This window comes from Lithobates pipiens, unplaced genomic scaffold (genome assembly GCF_037356315.1).
Source record: "Lithobates pipiens isolate NorthernLeopardFrog02 unplaced genomic scaffold, aLitPip1_a1.2 Scaffold_27, whole genome shotgun sequence".
In the NCBI taxonomy this organism is placed as follows: domain Eukaryota; kingdom Metazoa; phylum Chordata; class Amphibia; order Anura; family Ranidae; genus Lithobates; species Lithobates pipiens.
This window is the reverse complement of record NW_027507788.1, coordinates 187,146,003-187,165,559: the sequence shown is the minus strand read 5'-3', so window position 1 is coordinate 187,165,559 and position 19,557 is coordinate 187,146,003. Positions and strand designations below refer to the sequence as shown.

The 19,557-nt window shown below is 42.0% G+C and overlaps 1 protein-coding gene across 2 annotated transcripts in view; it reads left to right on the top strand.

Annotated features, from left to right (window-relative positions):
- Nucleotides 1-18,617, top strand: part of LOC143934417 (potassium-transporting ATPase alpha chain 2-like) — a 36,791-nt gene extending 18,174 nt beyond the window's left edge. For both annotated transcript variants that reach the window (XM_077458020.1, XM_077458021.1), the window contains exons 14-23: nucleotides 56-192; nucleotides 381-531; nucleotides 3,750-3,918; nucleotides 4,936-5,090; nucleotides 7,662-7,785; nucleotides 9,182-9,327; nucleotides 10,633-10,766; nucleotides 12,175-12,276; nucleotides 15,845-15,936; nucleotides 18,344-18,617. In XM_077458020.1, the coding sequence (XP_077314146.1) occupies nucleotides 56-192; nucleotides 381-531; nucleotides 3,750-3,918; nucleotides 4,936-5,090; nucleotides 7,662-7,785; nucleotides 9,182-9,327; nucleotides 10,633-10,766; nucleotides 12,175-12,276; nucleotides 15,845-15,936; nucleotides 18,344-18,372 (1,239 nt within the window). In that variant the 3' untranslated portion in view covers nucleotides 18,373-18,617. The remainder of the gene's footprint in view (nucleotides 1-55; nucleotides 193-380; nucleotides 532-3,749; nucleotides 3,919-4,935; nucleotides 5,091-7,661; nucleotides 7,786-9,181; nucleotides 9,328-10,632; nucleotides 10,767-12,174; nucleotides 12,277-15,844; nucleotides 15,937-18,343) is intronic.
- Nucleotides 18,618-19,557: the final 940 nt, after the last annotated feature.

Genomic DNA, 19,557 nt, shown 5'->3' with positions numbered 1-19,557 from the left:
GCCTTGATTAAGAACTTTTGGATGACTGATTGCACTTAATTTTCATTCCATTTAGGTTATAATGGTAACTGGTGACCACCCAATCACAGCAAAAGCTATAGCTAAAAGCGTTGGTATCATCTCAGCTGGTAGTGAAACTGTGGACGATATTGCCACTCGACTTAACATTCCTATTGAAGAAGTTAACCCACGGTAAGATGACAATCTGCTGTTACAGCTGTCTGTTTGTGTAGATCTCATACTGTGTCTACAAAATCCTGATAATAACATAGTGGCTGTAGAAGGAGACCCTGTGTATACAATATCTTGGCATAAATATACATTTTGATAATAGTTTTGCTGAAAACAATAGTTGGAGTTTCTCATTTCCCTTCCTACAGAGATGCAAAAGCAGCCGTGGTGAATGGTGCAGATCTGAAGGACATGGATGAGGAAGACCTGGATGAAATCCTGATTAATCACTCAGAGATTGTGTTTGCTCGGACATCACCTCAGCAGAAGCTCATTATAGTGGAAGGATGTCAGAGGCAGGTCAGTGTGGCTCATTTCTGCAGGTGTCATTGGAATTCATGTAGAAGCACCATTTCTACTCTTCCTGTGTAATCAAATGTCCAACTGGGAACAATTTTTGCAATAGAAATTTTTGCCCTGACTGCCCCCTGATTCTTTTGTAGGGATTGCTAAACATAGGGAACAATTAACTGTTCCGTAAAACATAAAAACTGCCCTTAGTACCCATAAACCTAAGCAATCAAACAGTAGCACTCGCCAATACTGGAATACAAAATAAGTCTACAAGTAGTAATAGCATCGTTCTGTGCTCCACCAGCTTCGCACACATTTACTGCTCACCTGAGGATAAGACATCAAAGTATAAGAGGACTAATAACACTTAATCTCATCAGACCATAACACTGCCAACTTGGATGGATCTTCCCCTGCACGGGGACTCCAGTCACATTAAACCAAGGGACATCCAGCGCAAAAGAAAAAAGGAGGGGAACTCCTTACTGTAGTATCATGTAACACCGTATGTACAAGAAAGGTATTCACAGAACATCCGTAAGAAGCAAGAATATAAAAGCCCCACTGTCCTGAGACGCAGGCATGATGATGTCACAGCTAAAGTCCGCCCAATGTGTTTTATCCCCACAGACATCATAAAGGGACAAAGGACTACCTGTCTCATAAAACCCCCAAAATATATATATGCTGAAGGCAGACACCCTAGAAAATAAAATTATGGCATTTGCAATTTTTGTATGTTACATGATATTAGCGCAACAGTTTTGGGAAAAGCAAAATTTGTGTAAAAAAATCGCACTAAAATTTATTTTATGGACAACAAATGCTGTAAATTGCCAGATTTTTGGTAAAATATAAGAGACTGGGTTGCACTAAGTAGGTAGATACCCAACATGATAAACCTTAAAATTGTGTGCATCTGTGAAATTACGTCAGTACTTCAGTACCCTATATTTTCCATAGGCAATGCCTTTAAAAAAAACGCCCCTACATGTTTTACATGCCACTTCCGGGTCAGCAAGAGGAAGATGAGGAGTGTGGATAAATGTTCACTTGGCTCCCTCCCCCCTCTATCACATTGGTCTCAGGTGCGCAGAGCCTGGAAAAACATGGTAGGGGGTGCTGTTACCGGGGGTGTTTGGAAGCAATTGGGTGGCTGCTTAGCCGTTGGATTGTGTCCACCTGCAGTCAGCTTATCAGACATACACACTCCTGGTGAAATCCCAACGGTGAAACTACTGGTGAGGTACAGACCTAGCAGTAAAAGCCTTAAAAGGTTGCAACGCTTCCCAAAAATATCTACCAGAGAAGATTGTCAGCATGCAATAACACTTTAATTATTTCTTTACAATGCACCCTGAACAGAAATCTAGTGATGAAAAAACCTGCAACACCTCTCAAGGAAGGAGAGGAATGCTGGTACTTCCCATACTTTGATGTGTACCATCCTCTCAAGTCAGATTAGATCAGAGTGATCTTTGACTCAAGAGCTTGCTATGAAGGTCTTTCCCTCTTCGTCTCTAATCTGAACAACAACCTTTCCTCTGCTTCAGACAAGAACTAAGAACCAGTTGCTGTTATGGTCAACATTGAGCAAATGTTCCACTGTTTTATTGTTTGAGAAGATAATGAAAACTTCCATAAGTCCCAATGCTATCACAACAATAATGTCCGTAATTAAATCATAGACTACCGAATGAAAGTACATGTTTTTGGTAACAGACCTTCTCTTGCTGTAGCAATTTATGGACTGTGAAGGACAGCTCAAGAAGGTGAAAAAGCCCTCAGATCTGATCATGTGAATTTGTGGAAAATAATTTCTACTTAGCTGGTGGTCTTTCATCTCTGCCCAGTGCCCAAAGAAGAAGAGGCAATTGACCTTAGAAGAACTCATGCTTGTGATTGCCAACCTTAGGCTTCACGACATTGTCTCTAACAGTGACAAGGTTATGAAATACTTTCCTCGTGATGACTATGTTGTTAGTGTTATGAGATTCAAGCTAAGAACAAATCTTCCTTATGCAACGTAGCCTCAGATTACTGGGATGTCAAAAAAAGACACATTTCATGTATTAACTTGTGACAAGCTCTTCATAAAATGATGAGTTTTGTTTGCTGTGAACAGCATCTATAATCCTTTAGGTTTCATAGAACCCTTTACCATTCAGGGTCTGCTACTGCTAAGACAGCTTTCTATGGAACTAGAGCTTCTTTCGCTAAAGGGAGGTATGAAGGACTGGTGCATGCAGCCGTCTTCCCCTCTAAAAACAGACTCATGGACTTCTGTGCCATCTTACAGACACCAGTAATGACTTTACAAGTTTTACAATATGTTAATGGTTGGATTATTCTCCTTGTTTGTTCTCCACCTGCTTCTCTTTCAGGTGTTCCTGGGATAGAATTTTCACTTGCAATGTTTAAACTTGACTTCTAATTGATATTTTTCAACAGGGTGTACAGTAAAACTTTGGATTGGGAGCATAAGTCGTTCCAGAAACATACTTGTAATCCAAAGCACTTGTATATCAAAGAAAATTTCCCCATAAGAAATAATGGAAACTCAAATGATTTGTTCCACAACCATTTATTCATAGGTCCTTCAGTTTATAGTCCATATAAAAAGATTATAGCAATGTGATTGGTTGTGTAACCATAAAATGTCCCTCTACAAATGGAAGCCTCCGGAAAGAGATTAGAAGCAAAACCCAGCAGGAGCTCCAGAGTATAAAAGAGAAGAGAGGTGCCTCTAAGTGTAGCAATATGTTTCTAAATGTTGTACCTTCATTAAATGTAACCATATTGCTACACTTAGAGGTGCCTCCCTTCTCTTTTATACTCAGTTGTGACATGACGCTACTTGTATATCAAGACATCGCTTGTATATCAAGTCAAAATTTATTTAAAAAATTTGCTTGTCTTGCAAAACGCTCTCAAACCAAGGTTTTACTGTATCATGTTACACATACATTGTCTGTTTGCCTTTAATAATTTGTCCCCTACCTAATTCTGTCTCTAAGGGGTGCTCTATGTAGTTAATCCCACCCTTCTCGTCTCATAATATAGCCTCCATTCCCCACATGTACTGTATTATGCTGGAGCTAGACGCACCATGATGTTTTGACCTTCTACGTTGACAGCTGTATTGTAATAATGTGCACACGCTTGGCAGGGTCCTCACTTTTCCTTAGTAGTACTGCAATCTAATGGAATATTTTGTCTTCCAGAACTGTGTGGTTGCTGTGACTGGTGATGGTGTGAATGATTCTCCAGCTCTGAAGAAAGCAGACATTGGCATTGCTATGGGAATTGCTGGCTCGGATGCGGCCAAAAATGCTGCAGACATGATCTTATTGGATGATAATTTTGCCTCTATTGTTACTGGTGTGGAAGAAGGTGAGCAGACGTATAAGCTAGACATTTTCCATGGATTAAATAAATTGGCCATACATGGCTTGAGCCATCTGATTGGAAAATCGAGGGAGCCAGGTGGAAGTTGTTGGCCAAAAGGGACTGCAGCCAGGTTGCCGGCTGTTTGTTTATTAACCCCTTGCGATAGCAATTAAGTAAAAATAAATAAAGTAAAAAAAATTTATATTAAAATAATTCAAAAAAAATCCGAAATCCCCCGCACATCTGCGCAAACACAGGGTGTGTCAGCGCATGTAAACCACTGTCGCACCATACATGTGACATATCGCCGCAAACATCAGAGTAAGAACAATACTTCTAGCACAAGAGCTACTAGCTAAACTGATGAGCTGTAAAGCATTTAAAGCATTACCTATGGGGATTTTTGGGCCCCATCGTCTTTGGTGATATTGCGGGTGCATGCAATTTTAAGACATGGAATGTTTGATATCTATTTATTCGATGCAACCTCATCTTTTATATATTAACCAAGAATGGGTATTTTTTTTTCATGAAAATTTGCATTTATTAACCAGCTGTGCAAATATCATGTGAAACAAAAATTTGCAACTATCACCTCTTTATTCCACGGGCCTCCGCTTTCAGAACATATATAATGTTCTGGGAGTTTGTTTAATTTTATTGCCAAAAATTAAGATTTGTAAATGTATGCGGAAAAAAAAAAATTGCTCTGGAGCTAAAATGGTTAACCACACTGTTTAGCACAGATGAAGGTATATATTTGATTTCTCCCATATCAGTTCACGGCCTGAATAAGAAAAATCCATTTGCGTATGTCTAGCTTTACATTCAAATACAGGTTCTACACGTCTTACTCTCATCAGCGGGGGTTATGGTTTGGTAGTTCAGCATTCTCTGGACAGTAAGCATGCCAGGGGACAATAGATTGGATGTCAGTCTATTACTAGTGAAGAGCTCCTTTCCTTCTTTATCATGTCTGCAGAACTGCAAGTGTCTCAACAATGGTTTTCCATTTTACAGGCCGTATAATCTTTGACAACATTAAAAAGTCTATTGGTTACACCTTGACCAAGAATATCGCTGAGCTGTGCCCATTCCTGATATACATTGTTGCCAATGTTCCGCTCCCAATCGGCACCATCACTATCCTGTTCATTGACTTGGGGACAGACATTGTAAGTAAAAAACCTCAATACCAGAAGTGATGATGCAGACATTGCATTAGCACTGAACTATCACTTTATGTTGGATTCACTTGTAACAGTACAACCAAGTTAAAGTATCACTTAAAGTGTATGTCATTTTCTAGACATGCAACATCTTAAAGCTTACCTTTTTTTTTTTATTTAATTTCTTTTTTATTTTGTGTAAGGTGAGTTCTGGGATAAACAAATAGGGGTTTTACTAAAACTGGAGAGTACAAAATCTGGTGCAGTTTTGCTTAGAAACCAATCAGCTTCCAGTTTTATCGTCAAAGCTTAAGGCCCCGCTCTCCTCTATGTGGAAATCGTATGGAAACGGATCACCTGTCTGTTTTCATCTGATCCGCCAGATGGATGGAAAAATGGGGTCACCATCCTTCTAGATTTTGCGGGCAGGATCCGATTGATCTGCTGCTCCATAGGGGAGAGTGCAAGGTCAGATTAGGTCCGCTGGTCAGTCTTGACCAGCAGACCTGATTGCAAGGCTGTCTTGATGAGTGAGCACTGCCCAGGGGCCTCAGCTGCATTGGGGGGAATGATGCACTTTTCCTAAAGCAGCTGGTCCTTGAGCCCACGCTGCCCCAAAATTGGGGGCCCCATGATGGCACTGAGAGTGATGGATACACAGGGGAGGCAGGCTGGCAGTGGTGCGCTGTGCAGAATGATACCTATTATTTTACAGCCAGCAGGGAGGGGCATGGCCAGAGGGCCAGTGATGCTCTGACACCGCCCCATTCCTCTTGAATGCTTGGGACTCAAAGGCTGTGGGGTAGGAGCTGCAGTGGGAACTGCTGAGTCAGCAGCACTGAGAGCCCATCTGCAGAAGTAGCATTGTGGATGGAGCCCAGCTGTCCAGCACTGTTTGCACCGAAGGGCTTGGAATGCCCAGAGGGATGCTCCCTCCTTCTGCCTGCTGGATTGGTATAGAGCCCAGTGCTGGAGGTGGGCACATAGCCAAAAGTTTACATGCACTGTATGTCCACTGGAAAAGGGGGTACTACATGAATGGAAAAATGGCGCTGTGGGATATCAAGGGTGTATGGAGGAGAAAAAAAATGCTATGGGGGGATCTGGGGTGTATAGGGGTAGCTTGGGTGGCTATAGTGCTAAAGGTATCAGGGATGTAGTGGGGTCACAATACAAGGGGTATCTTATGGTAACAGTGCTGGGGGGAATATCTAGGTTGTAGAGTGGTCAGAGTGCTGGGGGGGATATCTGGGGTATAGAGCGGACCATAGTGCTGGGGAGGCATCAATCTAGCACATATATTATATGCACAGGACAGCGTTGTCACTTTATGTATGTAGTATTTTCCCACTCTTTCTTTGCTGTACAGAATGATCGTTCATGTAGTTAATGCGGAGCTCCACCCAAAAGGGGAAGCTCTGCTTGTCTGCCTCCTACCTACTTGATGTCTTTTTACCTGCACTGTCTCCATTGTAGGGGCCCCAGAGCATTGCTTTGCCCAGGGGCACATGATGCTATTAAGACGTCCCTGCCTGATTGGACAAGCTAAAGTTAGAAGCTGATTGGCTACCATGCACAGCTACACCAGATTTTGCATTCTCCAGTTTAAGTAAAACGACCCCTATTTGTTTATCCCAGAGCTCACCTTTCACTAATGTATGTAAGTGAACCCAACATGTCTAAATACAAGAGTAATGTGTAGTCTTCCTGCAATCTCGGAATGCAGCATGACACTTTTCCTCTGTGCAGGAGCTTCCTATAGTAATGACCGGTCACTGCTGCTCTCTCTCCTTGCGTAGGCTGACTGTTCTTCTTTACAACACCTTCTGTAGTTTTTTGCAGGTGTTCCGTGAGATTTGGCGACCTGTCAGAATTTGTAACGTTCCGTCGTCGCCATCTTGCTACAACCCGCACTCCTCCTCAGTAAGGATACAGTGAGAAGGGGGCAAGCGGACATCTTATTACACCCAGTTTTGCATTTCTCACATATTTTTAACAGTAAATGGAGCATATATAGTGAAATGCAGGATTTAGAAATACATCTTAATGTTTACATGTTGGATTCTAAAAGTAGAGGTGTTCTGTCAGATTAGAACCTGTGACATCAGCAGGTTTGCCGCTGCTTTTAAAATTCAACAGTCCGTTGGATTTCTAAATACTGTATTTCACTATATAAGCTCAGTTTACGGTTAAAAATAAGAGTGAAATGCAAAACTCCGGTGGGTGTAACAAGATGTCCGGTTGCCCCCTTCTCAGTGTATACTTACTGTGGATGAGTGTGGGGTGTAGCAAGATGGTGGCGACGCAACGGAAGGTGACTTCTGTTACAAATTCTGACAGGTCGCCAAATCTGACGGAACACAGGCAGCCTATAGTGGGTGGAGCCTGCAGGGTCCATCCCACAGTTCTTCTCCCTACACAGGCTATGTACAGCACAGTGATGAGGTTTATATTGTAATGTCTGGGTTTGTGAAGGCATTTTTATTACATACAAAGTGGACTTATAATCTTCGTGGCTATCAATATCAGTAGCCTTAAAGCATGTATATTGGCATCTAATCCGTCATACTTCCACAGATTCCATCTATTTCATTTGCCTATGAGAAAGCAGAGAGGGACATTATGAACAGAAAGCCACGTAGGAAGAATGTGGACAGACTGGTGAATAAGGAGCTTGCGCTATACGCCTATATACAGATTGGTATGTATATCTAAATGCCTACCTGCAATACAGAATAAAGCTGGCAGTGTCACCAGAGCTCAGCTAGCCAGTACAAGAAGCATTGGCATAGTCCACAACAAGCAATCAGATATTTCCTGTTGTTTTCTATTTTGTGCCATTAAAATTACAACTGGAACTTTGGTTGCTGCTGGGCTAATACATTCGTTTTGCTTTTGACAGTTTAGTAGAAATAAGTCCTATATCCCCAAGTAGAAGTGTAAAGGAAATTTGTAAGTTCTGTATAGAACTGTATTCTATTTTATATGTATAGAGAGCCCACGTAGCAACAGCCAAAGGCTGTAGGTGAAGGGACTGCATGACAGTTGCTTTGTATGCACTGTCGCCGTTTTTAGAGAGCAGAATAAGGGGCCGCTTTAAGAGTTTTGGTAGGCGGAGTTAGGGGGCGGAGCCAGAACGTTCGGCCGGGAAGCCGAGCGGAAGCCAGGGCAGTTGGAGAGCGAAGGAGGAAGAGATTCCCACCCACCCTCCCTTTTTGTTAGTAGGATTTTGTTTTCTGGGGGTGTGTTTACAGGGTGGGCAGGTTGTTTGGGGGGTCAGTTGAGAAGGTTAAGTGGTGCAGGTGGTAATTAGGTTGTACCCATCCATGGGGGATAGGGATGGTTGGTGATGTACTTCATGGTTACAAGGGGGTAACCGGAAGAGAAAAAGGGGTAGGTTACTGCATTCGTTTGGGTATAGCCTCCGAGACAGGGGAGTCCGTCTGGAGGTCAAATATATTGTGCAGTGACCAGTAGGGTCTTGGGTATGCTAATGACCCATGTTTCAGTGTTAAGGGAAAGTTTACATGTTAATAAAAGTTATTTATTGAAAGTTTATATTTTTTATATTTATACATATTTTGGTTAATAAATCAAGGCCTTTGGCCATTTACTCCAAACATAGTCTGGTCTGGTTAATGGGGTGTGAGGGGTTTGGAGGAAAGGGAGGAGTTGGTGGTATTTGGTGGAAATGTGGTGGAAGTGTCAGACAATACAAATGTCATGCACGCTGGATTCACTGTGCACACAGCACTAATAATGTTTTCAGTACATGTTTTGCATTCTTTCAAGTCCTAATTAGATTTAGTCTGCCTATGTTACGCCCCTTGCTACCATAAACGTACAATTGTAATACCTACGTAATCATGTGTACCTTCAATTGCGTCATAATAAAGCAAAACAGTCATTTGGAAAGATGCGGCGTGTATCTTTTGTGTCTGTTCCCTGCTGCAGTAGTTATTATTAATTTGGAACCACTAATCAATATGAGGATAGGAGTTGCTTATCTATAAATTTCCATGTCGGAAGAAATCAGAAATGTAAGTACAGTTTCCCCTTCTTTGCACCAAGCTCTTACACTTTGATTTTATTTCCAGGCATCATCCAGTCTGTTGCAGGATTTCTAACTTACTTCACAGTCTATGCTGAGCAGGGCTTTCTGCCCTACACAATTATTGGTATACGTGTTGATTGGGAAAATCCAAATATTCAGGATATTTATGACAGCTATGGACAAGAATGGGTGAGTTATCAGAGTGGAGCTTTTTTTTTAATGATGTGTAAAACATTTGCAGAAAAAAAAATAAAAAAAAAGCTGCAATGGCAAGGCTAACATACTGATCCCATAACTTGTGGACAAGTTCAGCTTCTTCCCATCCAACTCTTAGCAGATCCTAAGATCAAAGACGGATTGTGAACTCATGGCCAGTGCAGTGACCTGTAACAACAGTCCTACAATTATCAGGAGTTTGGGGGGGGGGGGGTGTCAGTGAATTCTGAATGTCTTCTTCATCAGACAGAATAGCTAATGCATTGTTCACCTTTTCTGTGAAGCTCATATAGATATATATTACAGAGCAAAATAGTGACCTGTTGAATAGCAGTTACTGTATGAAGCCAAACAGGGGCGTACCTACAGGGGTCACGATTGCAACCTCTCCCCATACTCAAAGGGGCCCTCCTGTACACCTGGATAGAAGGGCAGTGGCATATAGAGCAACCAAGGCTCTCCATTCTCCTCCAGCCGCTGATAAATCCTGCTTTCCTTCTCCCTCCCGGAGGCATTCAGCAGCTGCAGGAGGAAAATGAAGGGGATCGTTTCCTCTACATACGGCCCTCCTATATTGGTCTTGCTGCCCCAGAGCCCCCCCACCATGTGCTCTCCTGGCTCCCCCTCATCTATCCATAGCTTTGCCCCTCCCGTCAGCATCTGCGGGGAATGTGTTAGGATGAAGATTGGGAAGGGGCTGCCATTTACCATTCCCTTGTTTGGACAGAGTCAATGTTTGCTATGCTTCAGATTATGAATGAATGGGAAGCCTCTGTACAGAGCTATTCCTGTCCATTCATTCTGTTTAGCTGAGGCGACAGAGATGGAGATTAAGGGTTGTGTACCCAATCTCCTCGCTTTGCCTCAAAGGGGAAACATCAGAGATCTGTTTGGAGCCCTGATATTTCACCAACCCCCCAATAAAATTTTAAATTGTACAAAAAAAATAAAATAACATAACAAAAATGGAAAAAATTACTGACGGAACCATCAGGGTTACAAAGGTTGTGCTTGCAACCGGGGGCCTGGTGCTCTGCCACCAGGCTTGGAGAGAAGGGCCCAGACCCTTCAAAGTGTCTTGCACCAAGCCCTGAAGATTCGGTTCAAGTTAATGCTCTGAAACCAAAGGCTTCCATTACCATAGAACTTTTTGCAGCACAAACAAGCTATATACTTCCCATGCATATATTGCAGAGGACAGCATACACAACGTTTTCTGTATCATTGCAGACCTTTTGCTCGCTTTCCTCTTATCGAGTGTATCTTGTATTATTTCAGACCTTCTTCCAACGCCAATACATGGAGTGGACAGGATATACAGCTTTCTTTGTGACCATTGTTGTAGTGCAGATGGCAGATCTTATCATCAGAAAGACCCGAAGAAACTCTCTCTTCCAGCAGGGCTTCTTTGGGTAAGTCCGAGGTCAATGAAAATAACGAGTGAGCATTGTTGTCACTATTAAAAACAGACTGAGATTGTCATATATCTGTAAAGAGTGTGCTATGGGATGTATGGACCTCTGTATATCAGTTACAGATAATTAGCACATGTGTGGCCAGAGGCGGCTCTAGGCTTTGTGAGGTCTTGGGAAAAACTTGGACATGAGGCACCACTCACGCCCATAAGGGAAATAAATTATTCAAGCGCTAAAATTAACCGTATAATAAATTACATATATTAATAGCCTAAGACCCCTTTCACACTGGGGCAGTTTTCAGAAATGGCCTCGGCTAAGTGCCAGAAAACCGCCTCTCATTCATTCCAGTGTGCCTTTTCAGACTGGGGCCGTGCGCTTATGGGATGGGAAAAATAAATCTTGCAAGCAGCATCTTTGGGGCAGGTTGGGAGCGCTGTATACAACGCTCCCAAAATGCCCCTGCCCATTGGAATGAATGGGCAGCTCTTTCAAAGTGCCACAAAACAGGAGTTTTTTTTACCCCTTTTTTTGGGGTTAAAAGTTCTCCCTCATCCCAATAAGGGAGCCGGCTGGATGCTCAGGCAGGCTCAATGGTTATGGCTGTATGTCAGCACGCTCACCCTACCAGCCAGCGGACACTGACCGGCCGTGATCGGGTGACATTCCCTCCCACACTGTCCTATTAGGCGGCCACCCACGAGGCCCCTGTGAGGGCGAGGCCTTAGGCGACCGCCTAATTAAAGAGCAGCCTCTGGGTGTGGCCAAGCAGTGGGGAAAGTGAAAAGAATTCTAGGGTGTATCACTAGAGGGTTCCCCACAGGAGGAAGGATGTACCGATTATCCCATATAGACCCCCACTTAGATACTGTGTTCAGTGCTGGAGCCTCACTTTCAAAAAGATATTGATAAGATAGAACACATTCATAGACAGGCAACGAAAATTGTGAATATAAACCATACCAGGAGAGACTATAGGAACTTGATCTGTAGAGAGGAAGGGGGAAGACGTGATTGAAACCTTTAAATACATTGAGGGTTGTAAATAGCGTTCAGGAGGTGCAGTATTTTCAATATGAATCCAAGATCGAGAACATAACCTCAAACTAGCAGGAGGAATGTTCAAAATGAATGTATTATTTTGATAAGAGTAGTTGATGGTTGGAATAGACTTTCAGCAGAGATAGTGAGTCAGTCAACAGTAAGTGGATTCAGACACGATTGGAACACACACAGTTTTTCTGTCTGAGTATAGATCTAACTAAAATAATTGGGGCAGACTTGGTGGACCACTTGGTCTATTTTTTTTATGCAGTCACGCTTTACTTTTCTTTGTGTATTGGAGTGCAACATCTGTAATGAAGGTCAACACCTAGTGATCAGTTCTTTTGTTTTTCTACTTCAGCAACAAATTTCTTCTGTTTGGCCTGGCTTCACAACTCGCCATAGCATTGTTCCTGTCCTATTGTCCTGGGATGGCATATGGCCTGAAATTTGTCCCTTTGAGGTGAGTCCTTTCTATTAAGATTGCTGCACACACACTGTGGAATTTTGAAAGACCTGCACAAGTAGTGGAGAATGTTACAAAATACATCTACCTGTCTAGATGGTTTTAATATGGTGCATGATACACCACTTTAAGAATGGATTTGAGACATGTTTGCAAAATCTTTCTCTGTATGCCAAAAGAAATATGGTCTTAATTAGTCGTCTGGCTGCAGCCAATAATTCACAAAGTTTAAGAATATTGGGGGCCTTTTGCCAGTTCGAAAAGCAAAAAATCAAAAACATTCTGCCTGTGATTGTTCGACTGGAAAACCAGCAGCCGGCCGACTCTCAGCCAATGCAGAGAGAGCTGATCGGAGTGTTGGGGGTGGGGCATCCCCCTGTCAGAACACAACAGCTCAGCGGGGGTGATCGCTGAACTAACCTTGCTTGGTTAGTACAGTATCTCCGACCGGAGCTGCCAGTTTTTCTGCCATGCACTGTTAGTGTGTACCAGGTTTATGTTTCTTATCCTCCTCTTCTCATACACCCTTTGGAATTGCCTGCACTGTCTGTAACAAACTCACCTCTGTCAATTAACAGTTTATCACTAACTCCTTTAATCTACTTGCTGTTACTGAAACATGGCTTCAAGAATCAAACTCTGCTTCCCTCTCCCATGGTGTTTTTTTCTGGACTTACTCTCCCGGACCCAGTGAATGGAAGGGAGGTGAAGTTGGAACCCTTCTATTTCCACAAAGCACCTTTTAGGTTCTTTACTTAACCTCCCTCTCTTTATTTGAGGAACACTGTAATTGTCTATTTTCTCCCGTTTCTATGAGAATTGCTGTGATCTACTGGCCTCCTTGACCATTTTCAACCTTCCTTTGATGACTTCTCTGCTTTGCTACCCTACTTTCTCTCTTCTGAAATTATCACAATCATGCTTCTACTTGCGCTGATGGCAACACCCTTGACCTTGCATTCTCCTAGCTATGCGCTAGTGCAGTGGTTCTCATCTCCTGTTCTCAGGACGCGCACTAACAGGTCAGGTTTGCAAGATAACTGAAATACATCACATGTGATATAACTTGCTGCTCAGTGACTGCAGTATTCTAGTCTGCATCTCCTCAAGGTAATACTTAAAGCGGTTCTGCACCTTTAAAAAAATAAAATAAAAGCCAGAAGCTACAAATATTGCAGCTGCTGACTTTTAATAAATTCACACTTACCTGTCCCAGAGTCCAGCGATGTCAGCGGCAGATGACGAGCAATCGCTCATCTCTCTGCTGCCCGTGTTGCCATCCTCTGTCAGGGAAGTGAAGTGTTGCAGCTTCACTGCCCGGTTCCCTACTGCGCATGCGTGAGTCGCGCTGCACGTCTCTGCTGGTCCCCGCTGTGTCCTGGGAACTGTGTGTTTCCCAGAACACAATGGGGGGGCGGGGCATCTTCAGGGGTCTGTCCCGGAAGTGGGTGCAGATACCTGGATTATCCAGGTAACTGCATCCCCCTCCCCCCTGAAAGGTGCCGATTGTGGAATCGGAGGGGGGGAGGGATCACATGAGCGGAACTTTCACTTTAGGGTGGAGAACCGCTTTAAATCTGGCCTGTCAGTGGGGTGCTGAAGACAGGGGTTGAGATCCACTGCGTGACTAGTGCAACCTTCCAAACAATCCTCTCTCTCTCTGATTTCCACTTGCCTAAGTGTTACCTGTAGAAACATTTGCCACTTTTAACCCTTCTCTATTCTGATATTGACCACCTCTATGACAAAATATCACCCCTGTCCTGGCAACTTCTGTCTAAAACAGTTCACCCCTTATCTTCCCTGGACACACGGGTATCCCTTGCTAGACACAGAATCAGGCCACGACTGCTACAACCAAAAAAAATGTAGCTCTTAATACTTCAACCAATATAAATCTTTCCTTTTTTTTAACCTTGCCACTATAGTCAAGGTTGCGAAACTTTTTTGTAATGCCTACCTCACCACCTGTCCCCTCACAATTTCTACGGTCACCCTCTGCTCTATTCTACACTGTCGCATCTTCAATCTCTCTCTCTCTCTCTTCTGACATCTTCCCCAACTAAAACATATCACCCCTGGTCTACAACTAAAGAGGACCAAGAAGGGTCTTGGTGAGGTAGTAGCTTAATCAGTCTGGATTTCGTCCTCAATGCTCGACAGAAGCTGTACTCCTAAAACTTACTAACGCCTAAAACCAATGTTCACTATTCTGTCATCCTCCTCCCCTCCATGACTGTACTTTTATTGATTCTTATCCTACCTAACTCTGTATACCTTCAATGTTGCAATTCCTGTTCTCTAGCTCCCTTGTCACCTCCTCCCACACTTGCCTCCAGGACTTCTCCTGAACCTCTACAATCCTCTGGAAAGCCTTACCCCAATCTGACTTTTTCCTATTCTGTCTAATTTTAGATGATCTCTGAATACCCTTCTCTTTTGAGAAACCTGTCCTGCCTCCACCTAACAACTGTACTTTTATTTTCTCCATCAGCTCATCCCCCCCACGGCTATTGCCTTTTGTATCACTTGACCTTCCCTCTTAGATTGTAAGCTCTGATTCCTCCTGTACCAAATTTTATTGTAACTGTACTGTCTGCCCCCATGTTTTAAAAGCGCTGCACAAACTGTTTGCGCTATATAAATCATGTATAACAACAATAACTTTCATAAGAAACAAGCTGTTGGTATTTTAATTTTGAAGTGGAGTTAATTGCCTGAATTTGGCACACAAGTCGCTGTCAGAACTAAAACTGTAAGTGCTCATGCACACGGACGTTTTAAAAAACTGGCTGCAAAGCTAGCTCCGATGTCTGGAAAAATCGTTGTTAAAAACATGATTTTTACCACGTTTTGCATTGGCGTTTTTGCGCGTTTTTTAGCGTTAAGTAGCGTTTTTTAAGAAACACATCTCTTGGCTATAGCACTCAGAAAACAAAGAAAATATGTTGCGCATTTTTGCGCGTTTTCCCGCGATTCGCGTTTTTACAGCTCTAGCTCCACGCCACGGAAGGCACTGGTCCTGGGTTTTTTTTACAGCTTAAAAACGCCTATGCCATTTGCAGCTCAAAAACGCCTAGGTGGGCATGAAGCCATAGACTAACATGGACAGCCGTTTTTAAGCTGCAAAAAAAGCTCAAAAAAAGTGCCTGTAAAAACGTCCGTGTGCATGAGGCCTAACAGATGTTTTTTGAATTAGGCGCAACACATTCATAAGAGCAATTCACGCCAGAAAAGCAGGAGATAGTCTGAAAGAAATCCCGCAACTGCCACCTGTTTATAACAAAAATACGTGTTTGTCATTAAAAAAGTATTTTACCTCCAGCTTAGCATGTAGAGTACTTTTCCTCCACAAGTTCTCTATTTATTTATTTATTTTTTTCTTAATTTTATAAAGAGGCCAGTGACAAGCCATTGATGATTATTTAAGAGAGGATCTGCTTAGAGACACAGCAGTTAAAGACTGAATCATGAAACTATTTTCTTGAAAAATATGAGTATAGAAGTCTGGTCATGAATTGTATACGGTGTGTATGTCTTACAATCTGCTCTCTCTCGTTTTCAGAGTGCAGTACTGGTTTGTGGCCACGCCATTCTTCTTCCTGATCTTTATCTATGACGAAATCCGCAAATTGCTGATCAGACGCTATCCTGGCAGTAAGTATGCTTTGAACAGTTAAAACTGTACCCTGTGGGCAGATCTACACTTAATACTACCAGCATGTTTTGAAATGGACGGTTTAACCTGTGTGCTTAGCCATTTTGCTCCCAGGTCACCCAACAAGAAAAGTTATCCAAACATCTTGCTGTAAGATGAAGGTTTCATATTTCTAACTAGGGAATGCGTTGCAACACCTCTGTCTTGTGCAGCAATGCCTTTAGAAAAAAAAATGAATTTTTTCCTAGACAGAGCTGATTGTGAAATGCAATCGAAAAATATATAAAATTATAATTATCACTGAAGTTCATTTAAAAGCAGTAGTGAAGTCGGATAAAGAAAATATAGGTGTTTCACCCCATCCCCCGCTGCAGTGCTGCACTGTTTTGGATGCTGCCATTACCACCGATTTGAGATGTCAAATCGCATGCCAAATCACATCAATGTGAACCAGGGCTAACTCGCAGGACAGCTCTGAGAGTCTGTGCCTATCTGAACGGGGGGTATGTGTGCGCGCCTTTCCTCCAATCAGCTGTCTCCCAGTGTAATCCAAGACTTCACTCACATTGCAGAATGAGGAAGTGAAGATTCTATTTCTAACATGACATGCACATTCTAAACCATATATAAAGCTGAAGACAGCAGACATGCAATTAAAACTTATGTAGGGAGATTTGTTTCATTTCTGTGTATCATCTGAGGCTGTTCACTTCACTGGGTATATGTGAGGGTTTACATCCACTTTAAGTGCAATTGAGTTTGGGTTTAAATGTCATAATGTGCTAGTATGCACTGCATACTAGCACATTATGGCAGGCTTACCATTCGACCTCCAGGAGATTTATCCTCCTTCATGACCAGGCAATTTTTTGTGATACGGCACTGTGCTATTTTAACTGTCAATTGCGCAGTCATGCAACACTGTACCCAAATAAAATTGATATTTTTTTTCTCACAAATAGAGCTTCTTTTGGTGGTATTTGATCACCTCTGCAGTTTTTATCTATTGCGCTATAAAGAAAAAAAAGACTGAAATTTTTGGAAAAAAACCTAGATATTTTTTAATTTTTGCTATAAAATAAAGCCAATTAAAAAAATTGTATAAAAAACAAATTTCTTCATAAATTTGGGTCAATATGTATTCTGCTACATGTTTTTGGGTTAAAAAAAAAAATGAAATAAGTGTATATTGATTGGTTTGTGTAAAAGTTTTATAGTGTCTAAAAAATATGAGATATATACTGGACTTTATATTTATTTTTTATATTAGCAATGGCAGCGATCAGCGTCTTCTAGCAGGGACTGGGATATTGTTTTAGAAACTCTGACACTTTTTGGAAACCAGCGACACTAATACAGTGATTAGTGCTACACATATGCACTGCCACTGTACTAATGACACTGGCTGGGAAGGGGGTTAAAGATCTAGGGCAGTGATGGTGAACCTTGGCACCCCCAGACATTTTGGAACTACATTTTCCATGATGCTCTACTACATTGCAGAGTGAATAAGACTGTACTTGCCAAAACATCTGGGGTGCCAAGGTTTGCCATCACTGATCTAGGGCAATCAGATGGTTAAATGTGTGCTTAGCCAGTGTTTGTGTGAACTGTGTACTGTTTTTATGAAGTCAGAACTGAGCTCTGCCTAACGATTGGCTGGCGTCTGCAGTGACAGATCACAGCAGACGTGGCGTTCCCCCTACCCAGAAGTGCCAGATCATGTACTAGGTACCTGAGTCGGCACAGGAGAGCCCCTCTGCCACCGTACATCCTTGTGGTAAGCAGGTCAACAAAGCCCCCCAGCAGTATGCTGTCACTGCTGCAGGTGCTTCCAGTTTTCCTTTCAAATTACAGCTGAAATGACATCACTATTGCGTCACACAGCTCTGTCCATATTGCACATGCGCCGGTGACGTCACGGGCTGCTGCAATGGGGAATATTTCCAAAATGGTGCACATTTAGCAGATATTCACTGTACTTAAATGTAAGCAATATTATAAGCTTACAAGTAAAAGCAGAGTTTACTACTGCTTTAAGAAATTTTTTGCTCAGTATTAGGTATCTGCTAATATGCCGAATTTATCTGTGTATAACACGCACATTAATTTTAAGAGGGAAGTTTCTGGAAAAAACTAAAATTTTAAATAAGGCAGCTAAAATGGAAGTATTGGCGTATAGCACGCACATGCTATTTGCACCCGATTTTCATGGTGAAAAAGTGAGTGTTATACGCCAATAAATACAGTATATATTTGCAGATGTTCAGGACATAAAATTCAGATTTAATGTAGTAGAAAATGATTGTCCATCTTCTTTCAGTAGCTCAGTTTTTTTTTTTTTTATTTCACTATGCTGGGCGTGTCTTACATGTATTAATTGCACCTTTCTCTTCTCTTCTCCAGGCTGGTGGGACATAAATATGTATTATTAAGGTTCGTTGGACCGTGTTATACCTAAGCAATATTTTCAATGCTATTATTATATATATATATATTATCCTGTTTGTTGAACAAATTGGGTGAATAAAAATTGTAAATGCAATGTATAAAAGAAAACTAATGTACAAAGAAACTAGGACGTGTATTTTTCAGTTCGTCTCAGAATACTGTAAATTTATATTTTCTGTACAGCTACCTTTGTAAATACAATGAAAATAAAGTGTTTTTCATGAATAAAGTGCTACATCTTTTTTTTTTATATATATATTACTACAACTCCTCCATACATGGAAGCAAAGCAGAGCGAGACTACAGTGTATTGTAAATGTCACATTTAACCCCCAGGGCAATATTTACATACTTGAACTCTGATGTCACAGTGTACTGGGAGGAATTTGGGACTAAAGGAACAGAGCTGCTGCTGCCGTCACTTGGGGGGGCGGTGGGAAAAGAGTAACAGTTACAGCCCCCCCCCCACAACTGCGTTACCCTATCCACTAGATGCACCTGTACCTCAGGTTCTCCCTAGGGCAGAATAGCAGCTCTTAAGCCAGTTATACATACATGGTCAAATTCTGCAAGAATTTTCTTTAGAAAATTTTAACTCTGAATTTCTGTTCAAATTTTGCACCATTTCCGTGTGCCCATCGAATTTATTTTTCAAAAAATGTCCAACATATTTCTATTATGAAGGGAGAATCATGTGAGAAATGTAATTGAAAAAGAGCTGTGACCAGGAAAGATATGAAGATTCCTGGCCAAGAGAATTCTTTTCTATAGCAGCACGAGGTGAAATTGAAGGCTTGGTTGGTCAAATTTTGAAATCAATGGTGGTATCTGGTCCTTGTAACCTGGACCAGATGGCTTACACCCTAGACTCCTCAGAGAACGCAGTCAGTTTTATAGTCAGACCACTGTTCCTAAAATTTGTGGACAGGATTGGTGCCAACTGATTGGAGAAAAGCCAATGTGGCATCAATATTCAAAAAAGGACAGAGACAAATCCCTGGGAACTACAGGCCAGTTAGCTTAACATCAATCGTTGGTAAAGTATTGGAGGGGATGATAAGGGACTAACTTTAGCCAAGAATTTACGTAAAATTCTTAAGTAGTCCTCAGTATGGGTTTAAGAGGTCGTTCTTGCCAGACCAATCTGTTAACATTCTACAAGGAAGTGA